This window comes from Carlito syrichta, unplaced genomic scaffold, assembly GCF_000164805.1.
Source record: "Carlito syrichta isolate Samal-C Ts95f unplaced genomic scaffold, Tarsius_syrichta-2.0.1 Scaffold308872, whole genome shotgun sequence".
In the NCBI taxonomy this organism is placed as follows: domain Eukaryota; kingdom Metazoa; phylum Chordata; class Mammalia; order Primates; family Tarsiidae; genus Carlito; species Carlito syrichta.
Window position 1 is genome coordinate 2,347 of NW_007252968.1, and position 10,090 is coordinate 12,436.

Consider the following 10,090-nt stretch of genomic DNA (forward strand, 5'->3'; position numbering starts at 1 on the left):
GGCCAGGCTCGGTGGCTCAGCCTGTAATCCCAGCACTTTGGGAGGCCGAGGTGAGAGGACTGCCTGAGCCCGCAGGTTTGAGCTCCGCCTGGGCAACTTGGCGAGACCTCATCTCTACAATAAATAAATAAATAAAAAAAATTAGCCGACCTGGGTAGCGAGTACCTGTAGTTTCAGCTACTCAGAAGGCTGAGCCAGAAGCTTCGCCGGAGCCCAGCAGGTGAGGCTGCGATGGCCGGGAGCAGCCACTGCACCCCAGTCTGAGCGACAGAGTGAGACTCTAACTCAAAAAAACCCCCCAAAAACCAAAAAACAAATAAAGCAAAAATGTTGGCAATCACTTTAACATTGGCCAATGTGTTTAATGGATTAAAAAATGTATCAACCAGAAAAGATTTATGCTGAAAAAAAATTTTTTTCAAAATCGTTTGTCCTTTTTTTTTGAGTTGGAGTCTCACATCCTCTCACCTCCACCTCCCAAACTGAGATTACACATGTGAGTCACCACACTCGGTTACGTATTTCTTTTCTTTTCTTTTTTTGAGTCAGAGTCTCTCTCTATTACCCAGGCTTGAGTGCAGTGACATGCTCATGGCCACCACAGCCTTGACCTGCTGGGCTCAGGTGATCTTCCACTTCAGTCTTCCAAGTAGCTGGAACTACAAGGCAAGAGCCATCAAGCCCAGCTAAATTTTTTGATTTATTATAGAGATGAGGACTCACCATGTGGCCCAGGCTGGTCTTGAACACGTGGGCTCAGGCAATTCTCTCACTTTAGCCTCCCAAAGTGCTAGGATTATAGACATGAACCACCGTGTCCAGCTTGTGTTTCTTTCTTTCTTTTTTTTTTTTTGAGTTGGAGTCTCACTCTGTCGCCCAGACTGGAGTGCAGTGGCTGCTCTCGGCCACCGCAGCCTCGACCTGCTGGGCTCCAGCGATCCTTCCGCCTCAGCCTTCCGAGTAGCCGGAATTACAGGCATGCGCTACCACGCCTGGCTGATTTTTTGATTTATTGTAGAGATGAGGTCTTGCTGCCCAGGCGGGTCTCGAACCCACAGGCTTGGGCAATCCACTCACCTCAGCCTCCCAAAGGTGCGGGATTATGGGCTGAGCCACCAAGCCCGGCTTTGTATCTCTTTTATAGGTTATTTTTCTCATCTTTTACAACTTTGAGATATATTTCCAATACCATAAAATTCACTCATTCTAAGTGCACAGTTTGTGGTTTTTAGTATATTCACAGAGTTTTGCAACCATCATCACCATCTTATTTTAGAACTTTTTCAACACCCCCAAAAGAAAGCCCATATCTATTAGCAGCAGTACCTCCCCATTCCTGCTCCTTATCCCTATGCCATTTGTCTTTTCTTTATCCTTTGGCCATATGTCATGTTGTAATGTCTTTGTCTATTTGGGGTTTTTTATGTTGATTAGAGAAATTCTGTGTTTATCAGGATGATTAACCAATTGCCTACCATGTATATTGCAAATATTTGTTCAAATACTTTGTTGATGATCTCTCTCTTCCTGTGTGGATGTTTACATTGCTTTCTTTCTTTCCTTCTTTTTTATGAATCCCAGTCTCACTCTGTCACCCAGGCTGGATTGCAGTGGCACGCTGCTCATGGCCACCACAGCCTCGACCTGCTGGGCTCTGGCCATCCTTCTGCCTCAGCCTTCCAAGTATCTGGAACTACAGGCGCGTGCCACTGTACCCGGCTAATTTTTAATTTTATTGTAGAGACAAGGTCTTGCCAAGTTGCCCGGGCTGGTCTTGAACCCGTGGGCTCAGGCAATCCACTTGCCTCAGCCTCCCAAAGTGCTGGGATTATAAACTGAGTCACCAAGTCCAGCCCTAATTTTTATTTATTTATTTATTGTAGAGACCAGATCTCATCAAGTTGCCCAGGCTGGTCTCGAACCCCTGGACTCAGGCAATCCTCTCGCCTCAGCCTCCCAAAGCGCTGGGATTACAGGCTTGAGTCACTGTGCCCAGACTTCTTTTGTTTTTTGTTTTTGTAGTATTGTGGTTTTCCTGTTTTCAATCCATCTTGAGTTTAGTTTTAGATAGTATAACTGCATCTGATCAAATACTAGAGATCTGAAAAGTCACTTTCGTCAAATGGCCACATTTCCTTTCATTTTCAAAAGTGGACCAAAGGACAACAGCTAACATTTAGATTCAGTGCTTGCCGGGTGCAGTGGCTTACACCTGTAATCCCAACACTTGGGAGGCTGAGGCAAGAGGATTGCCTGAGCCCAGGGGTTCGAAACCAGCCTGGGCAATTTGGTGAGACCTCGTCTATACAATAAATCGAAAAAATTAGCTGGGTGTGGTGGCACGGTCTGTAGCTCCAGCTACTTGGAAGGCAGAGGTGGAAGGATCACCTGAGCCCAGCAGGTCGAGGCTGCCGTGGCTGTGAGCGTGCCACTGCACTCCAGTCTGGGCAACAAGAGTGAGACTCCGACTCAAAACAAAAAAGGGTTCAGCGCTTACAAACCGGGTCGCCTCCATGTTCTTGGTTTAATGTTCTGTTGTCATTCACCATCTTGAAATTTACAACACTTTTTGAACAAGGGCTCTGCGTATTTCATTTTGCACCTGACCTCGTAAATTATGTGATGTACTGCTTACAGTCCCAGGTACTGAACTAAGCACTTCACTTATATTATTCCACATGGCCCTTGTTAAGTAGATGTTTTCATTTTCCTCCTTTTACAAATGGGGGCATGGAGGCGGGCAGGTTAAATAAAGCTACAGGGCTAGAAAGTTGCGGTCAAGGCTTTGAACCTAGCACTTCTGAGGCCAGGGCCGTGCGGGTCGCCCTCCATTCTCACTGAGGGCTATGATGACCAGACTGAGTTTGCGAGGGCGCCAAAGGCGTGGAGCGCCGCGCCCGAGACACTGTGAGTTCCACGGGTCCCACCCCGCGTACCCAGCTCCGGGCCGTGCGTGGCGGGCGCCGCGCTCACCGTGAGCACCCAGGTGCCGGCCGGCGGGACCTCGCCTTTGGCTCCGGCGGCGCGTGCTCGCCTAGCGGGCGGGCGGGCGGGCACTCGCGCGCGCGGCGGTTGTATTGCCTGCGAGCTTCCCGAGTTCACGCAGGCCCTGGGTTGGCATGGCAACCAGGCAACCTGTTCCAGAGCCGCCAGCCTTCTCCGCACATGCCGCTGCCACCGCCGGAGCCCGGGCCAGAGCCTATCCCATGATGCACCGCGCTAGCTCAGTCCCCAGTGGGCCGCCATGTTGTCGGAGTGAAAGGTAAGGGGGAGCGAGAGCGCCGGAGAGAGAAGATCGGGGGGCTGAAATCCATCTTCATCCTACCGCTCCGCCCGTGAGTATCCGCACCCCGCCGGCCCCAAACGCTGCTCCAGACCCCTAGCGAGCAGATTGTCCCTTCGTATTGGTGTTTGAGATCGGTTGGGGGGGTGAGAAGGGCTTTGGAAAAGCCGCCGGGGCCTGGCTAAGGCTTCTCACTCGCTGTTCCTCGTACATGTTTTGGAGTCAGCAGCAAGGCCCCTATTGTTATCAAAGGAGGGAGGGGGTGGGGAGCAGGGTCGAAGCGAGGAAAATGCCGGGGGTTTTAGGCCCGCGCCCGGGGCGTAGATGTGCCTCTACATTTCTGCTGGGCCCTGTTGGGAACTCCCGAAGATTGGTGTTGCCATTCGGGTTGCTTTTTTTTGATGGGTTTGCGAAGCCCCGAGTCTTCTATGTGGCCATGAAGTGTAATTCTGTGCCACCCCGGATTTCTTCGACTTCTTGAGCTTCCGTGGCAGCGTCGAAGAAGGAGGAACAATAAGTCGCTTTAGAAACAGCCGAGGCCCTTGTCCACAGGCGAGACCCATTGTAGGGGAACTTTGCGAGCCTTAAATGTGGAGAAGTGGCGATCAGGAAGTTTCAGAATGCTTTTTAGGCTCCTGGGTGCTGTGGCCTTTTGTTTCCGTGAGAGCTTGTGTTTTTGGTGGCTTCTTCCTTTTTCAGACTCCCCGTGTTGAGGTGTCTCCCTTAAAGAGAGGCTTACCCCTCGCTAGTATGAAAGTCTAGATACACAATACAAGATAGTTTTAGTTCTTACCAACGGGCTTGGTAAACGTAGGTCATTTGTTTCACTTGTCAGTACCACTCCCACGTCAAGTGCGGAATACGCTACTGTAACTTTCCCCCCCTCTGTAGTCTGCCCCCCAAGAAAAGAAACAAAACCAAAAATCTCACACTTTGCAAGAGGAGGTTTTATCCTTCTGTAACTTGAAGGATTGTTACCTGTAATTGTTCAGTTAAGAAAACACTGTTCTTAGCTCTCGATATTATTTTGCTTACTTCCTATTTTACTGGGATTATGAAGAATAAGGTTTTATGCGGCTCTTCCTGGGTTCTGTTTTAAAGTCAGTTACTTTGAAACAATAGGTTCAACATTTTGTTTGTTTCATGAAACCACTTAAAAAATCTTACCAAGCCATTTCCAAGATATGTGGCTTCCGATACAGTTTTCGTAAGCAAAATAAACATTTTGACTCATTGCTAATTTTAACTTTATAAAACACTCTCGGGGGCTGTTGATTCTTTATCTGGACTCTTTGGAAATACTCAACGAAATTCTGAACTTTGAGTTAGTCTTTTGCCTTAGCTACAATTGAATTCATTTTGTCCAAGGCCACAGCTTTTTGAAGTTGGAATTTGTTTACTTTGGGTTTGAGATGAACTGCTTTAAAATAAATTTATGACCACAGAATGTTTGTTTAGTGTGGTAAAAATAAACACCTTTTAAGCCACTAAGCATTGTAGTAAAAGGTGAACCATGGAAATAGGCTAAATTGTGTTCCTTTGTTCAAGTTAAACTTTGTTAGTGATATTAAAAAAACACTTTGTAAATATTTGAAAGCTGTTAAAGCATAGCTAGAATCAACACTTAATTCTAGTGGTGTAAAATACTTGTTTTATAATGTGTCATTTAAAGAAAATCACTTTTCAAATTACATACAACTTTTTAGTGACCTTTAAAAGTACCCTAAAAGGTACCAACAGCTTATGGGTTTTCTGATATTTAGGTGACTGTGTTCTTAATTTTTGTGCTGTAGTTCCAAAATATTACAAAACTACCCAAGATACATATTAATTGCTTAGGTATTTGCTCACTTTGAAAATACCCCTTCTGCCAGGTTTTCTCTTGTTTGAGAAACTGCCTTGCCTCATTAGGTAAAGGAGGAAGTCTCAGGGCATACAGATAGCTTCACAAAAGCCAATTGTTTTGTTTGAACATTTTTATAGCTATCTTCCCCTCCCCCATCCCCTTTTAGAAAGAGGTTGTTTTTGGTGTGTTTCAGTGGTAAACTTTTTCACATGGAAATTTCTTGTTAGAGAAACTATTTCTTTTTTAAAATTTGTGTACATTTTTAGAGTACAAGCGTAATTTTGTGGTGAAGTCCGGGCTATTAGTGTTTCTATCCCTGGAATAAGGTGCATTATACTCCTTAGGTAATTTCTTATCATTGATTCCCCTCCCACTTCCCCAGATAACTATTTCGACAGGTGTTTTATTTCAGAAAAGTTTGCATTTGCTGTTTTAGGAATTCTTTTAGGGACTGGAGCTCCATTGCCTTAACTGGTAGGAACTAGTTTTTCAGTACTGATGACTTTACCAAAAACTTTTACGTGTCTTATTTTGAGTAAAAAAACTCAAATGTTAAGAGACCTAGAGGAAGGATTTTTTTCACTTTCTAGATGAGGAAATAGTGGCAGAACTTGACTTTTGGAACTCCAGGCCTGCTCTAGAACAAATATTGTTAGATTAAGATTGCCTTATAAAAGAAAATGGGTCTGGCCAGTATTGGTAATAAGTGGGTAGTGGATTCTTTTAAAAACCAACAGGAAAGCATTAGGCTGGTTTGTGCTTTGCGGAGACCCATGGTGAAATAGCTGTGACTTTCTGGTTTTGTTACTTGAGACAGTACTACTCCAGTACCTTGGATGGATTGGAATACTGAACCTACACTAGGTATCTCCAAAGCAGGTTTTTAACAAATTACAAATTCCATTGTATTTTCTTACTTCTGACTTCAAAACATGAATGTGAGTAGCAAATGCTACTTTATTAGAAGGTTTAATCATTTAGTAAAGAGAGATAGTAGATTACTCATAAATCTGTTTTTGATATGTCAAAATAGGGCTTAGGAGGAGAGAGATGGCATTTGAAGCTGTGGACTGTTAGGTTGCTAACCTTGAAATTAGACTCTAGTAGCTGTGGACAGGTGTGTCCTAATTGGTAACTGATTTACTTACTTTTTTGCATTTTTTTTTTTACAGCTCCCACAGGCTGACAAGTAGTCTATCTTATGTAAAAATGTAGTTTTGATTTTAAGGAATTTAAAGAGTAATGATTCATAGTAACATTTCAGGGATTCTTTGTTGGTCTTCCAGAGTAGAGCAGAGGATGCAAGTGAGAGATATTGTTGAGTTATTCCTGCAAGGGGTTGGTAGAAAGAACTAGGCTTGGGTTCAAAACACACTGAGGTTTGAACCTCTTTTCTGCTACTCACTAGCAGAATGGCCTTGGACACATCACATAGCTTTTCTGTACCTTAATGTTTTCTTTTTTTTGAGTTGGAGTCTCACTCTATTGCCCAGACTGGAGTGCAGTGGCCGCTCCCGGCCACTGCAGCCTCAATCTGCTGGGCTCTGGCGATCCTTTCGCCTCAGCCTTCCAAGTTGCTGCAACTACAGGCGCGTGCTACCACGCCCGGCTAATTTTTTGATTTATTGTAGAGATGAGGTCTCGCCAAGTTGCCTAGGTGGGTCTCGAACCCGCTGGCTCAGGCAATCCACTCACCTCAGCTTTCCAAAGCGCGAGATTACAGGCTGAACCACCGAGCCCGGTTGTACCTTAGTGTTTTCATTTGTAAAATAGGGATACTAATAATTAATTGCCTTTCAGTGTTTTTGTGACGCCTGTAGCGTATTTGTGATGCTATTAGTGTGTTGAGGCTTCTGGTTTTTACAGTGAGGCTTTTTTTTTCTTTTTCTTTTTTTGAGACGCAGTCTTACTCTCTTGCCCAGGCTGGAGTGTAGTGGACCGATCATGGCTCACCGCAGCCTCGATTGTATGCAAAAAGATATGATTGTGTTGCGAAAGACATGGAGTTTATATTTTTATCTTAGTCAATATTAAGTTATGTTTTAAAAGATGCACACATTAAACATTGGTAACCTGTTTGTCCTTAGGTGTTGGTGGAATGAGCGTTGCATGTGTCTTGAAGAGAAAAGCAGTGCTTTGGCAGGACTCTTTCAGCCCCCACCTGAAACATCACCCTCAAGAACCAGCTAATCCCAACATGCCTGTTGTTTTGACATCTGGAACAGGGTCGCAAGCGCAGCCACAACCAGCTGCAAATCAGGCTCTTGCAGCTGGGACACACTCCAGCCCTGTCCCAGGATCCATAGGAGTTGCAGGCCGCTCCCAGGACGACGCTATGGTGGACTACTTCTTTCAGAGGCAGCATGGTGAGCAGCTTGGGGGAGGAGGAAGTGGTGGAGGCGGCTATAATAATAGCAAACATCGATGGCCTACTGGGGATAACATTCATGCAGATCATCAGGTAAAAAAAGTTCACTATTTCAGCTTTGAAATTCTTTATAATCGCTGTCCACTTAGGATATCTGCTTTCAATTAATGTCTTTAAAAGTTTAAATTGATAATTTAGTTTGGCCTAAACTAAGTAGTCACTTGTTTTAAAGGATAATTACTGTAATATTATCACTGGGTAATTTATCATTGTGGTGCTAAATAGTAAATGGCCAATTCACTTAAAAAAAAAGACTTAAGATTGTTTTAATGTGCACAGTGTGTTTCTAGGAATATTTTTTTTTTTTCCTCATTGACATATATGCTTTTAAGAACTCTTTGGGCTGTTTATAGGACAAATACATATTTTAGAATCTTTTTCTGTTGGGTGTGGGTGACTTGATTTTAAGATATTATAGTTGGGCCAGATGCAGTGGCTCACACCTGTAATCCCAGCACTTTGGGAGGCTGAAGTGGGAGGATTGTTTGAGCCCAGAAATTTGGGACCAGCCTAGTCAACATAGTGAGACTTGCGCAGGAGTTCGACACCAGCAACATAGTGAGACAATTTGCCTTGTGTAGTGGTATGTGCCCGGAGTCCCAGCTACTTGGGAGGCTGAGGTGAAGGGATTACCTGAGCATAGTCATGCCAGGGCAACAGAGTCTGGGCAACAGAGTGAAACCCTGACTCAAAAAAAAAAAAAAAAAAAAAAGATGTTATAGTTGAAAGTAAGGAGAAGTTGATAATATCAGCTGCTCACATTAAAATTTATTTGGAATGAGACTGATATATTGTGTCAGAGAGGATTGGTTATAGCTTTTAGATTTTAGCTATCTTTATCCTGTTGTTCTGAGAATTTGTTTGGTTTTGGTTAATTTTTTTTTTTTTTGAGTTGTGTCTTACTCTGTCACCTAGGCTAGAGTGCAGTGGCACGCCCACAGCTACCGCAGCCTCAACCTGCTGGGTTCAGGCAGTCCTTCCACCTTAGCCTTCCAAAGTTTTAGTTAAATTTTCTGTTTCTTTTTTTTTTTTTTGAGTTGGAGTCTCACTCTATTGCCCAGGCTAGATTGCAGTGGCATGCTCATGACCACTGCAGCCTTGACCTGCTGGGCTCAGGTAATCCTTCCACCTCAGCCTTCCAAGTAGCTGAAACTACAGGCAGGTGCCTCTGTGCCCAGCTAATTTTTAAATTTGTTATAAAGATGAGGTCTCACCGGTTGCCCAGACTGGTCTCGAACCAGTGAACTCAGGCAGTCATCTCACCTCAGTTTCCCAAAGTGCTGGGATTATAGGTATGAACCACCACACCTGGCCTGGGTTGATTTTAACTAGCTGGAATTATATGGGTTGAATTTGCAAAGTTTCATTTTATATTGCCAATTTGACTACTAGTTAGCAAAAAGAACTGACATCTTTTACCAGGCCATTAGTGCTTCTGTTTTGCTTCAGGAACAATCAAACACAAGCATATTTGCAAGTCTGAATTGTGTTATGCTTCCTCTGGCCCCTAAAAAGTGTACCATAGTTCTTTACCATAGTAGAAACAAAGGCAGAATTTTTTTTTTTTTTTTTTGAGTAAGAGTCTCACTCTGTTGCCCAGGCTGGAGGGCAGTGGCTTGCTCCTTGCCACTGCGGCCTCTACCTGCTGGGCTCAGGTGATCTGTCTTAGCCTTCCAAGTAGCTGGAACTGTAGGTGTGCGCTGCCATACCCGGCTAGTTTTTTTATTTTATTATAGAGACGAGGTCTCACCTTGTTGCCCAGGTTGAACAAAGGCAGAATTTATCCTCTTGTTCAGCAGAAATTTGTTGAGCACATTGGTCATAGGTCTCTTACTGGCACAATCTTCAGTATCAGTGCTGTTCCATAAGCATGTGTTGATGAGGGATACTCAGAAGTGTAAGATATGGGAGCTTCTTCCTGTGCGCTTGGGGTGTGTTTTATTTTTATTATGTACCTATTAATACAATGTATTTGTTTTCCTATTTGCTTGGAGTCTTTTTTTTTTTGAGTTGGAGTCTTACTCTGTTGCCCAGGCTGGAGTGCAGTGGCATGCTCAAGACCATCCCAGCCTCAACCTGCTGGGCTCAGGTGATCCTTCCACCTCAGCCTTCCAAGTAGCTGGAACTACAGGTGCGCGCCACCATGTCCAGCTAATTTTTTGATTTATTGTCGAGATGGGATCTCTCCAAGTTGCCCGAACTGGTCTTGAACCCCTGAACTCAACCTCTCACAATGCTGGGATTACAGGCATGAGCCATTGCACCCAGTTGCTGGGTCTGGAAGGTGGAAATAAAAATTTTCTTTTTTTTTTTGAGTTGGAGTCTCACTCTGTCGCCCAGACTGGAGTGCAGTGGCCGCTCCCGGCCACCGCAGCCTCGACCTGCTGGGCTCCAGTGATCCTTCCCGCCTCGGCCTTCCAAGTAGCTGGAGGCGCACACTATCACGCCTGGCTTTGATTTATTGTAGAGATGAGGTCTCGCCAAGTTGCCTAGGCAGGTCTTGAACCCGCGGGCTCAGGCAATCCACTCACCT

At 44.7% G+C, this 10,090-nt stretch overlaps 1 protein-coding gene across 8 annotated transcripts in view; it reads left to right on the plus strand.

Annotated features, from left to right (window-relative positions):
- The first annotated feature begins 3,024 nt into the window (after positions 1-3,024).
- Positions 3,025-10,090, plus strand: part of PUM1 (pumilio RNA binding family member 1) — a 148,697-nt gene continuing 141,631 nt past the window's right edge. For 5 of the 8 annotated variants that reach the window (XM_021716681.1, XM_008066267.1, XM_008066268.1 and 2 more), the window contains exons 1-2: positions 3,162-3,335; positions 7,217-7,590. In XM_021716681.1, the coding sequence (XP_021572356.1) occupies positions 7,228-7,590 (363 nt within the window). In that variant the 5' untranslated portion in view covers positions 3,162-3,335; positions 7,217-7,227. Of the gene's footprint in view, positions 3,336-7,216; positions 7,591-10,090 lie in introns of those variants that run through there. The other 3 variants (XM_021716682.1, XM_008066272.2, XM_021716683.1) reach the window with 3 other exon arrangements.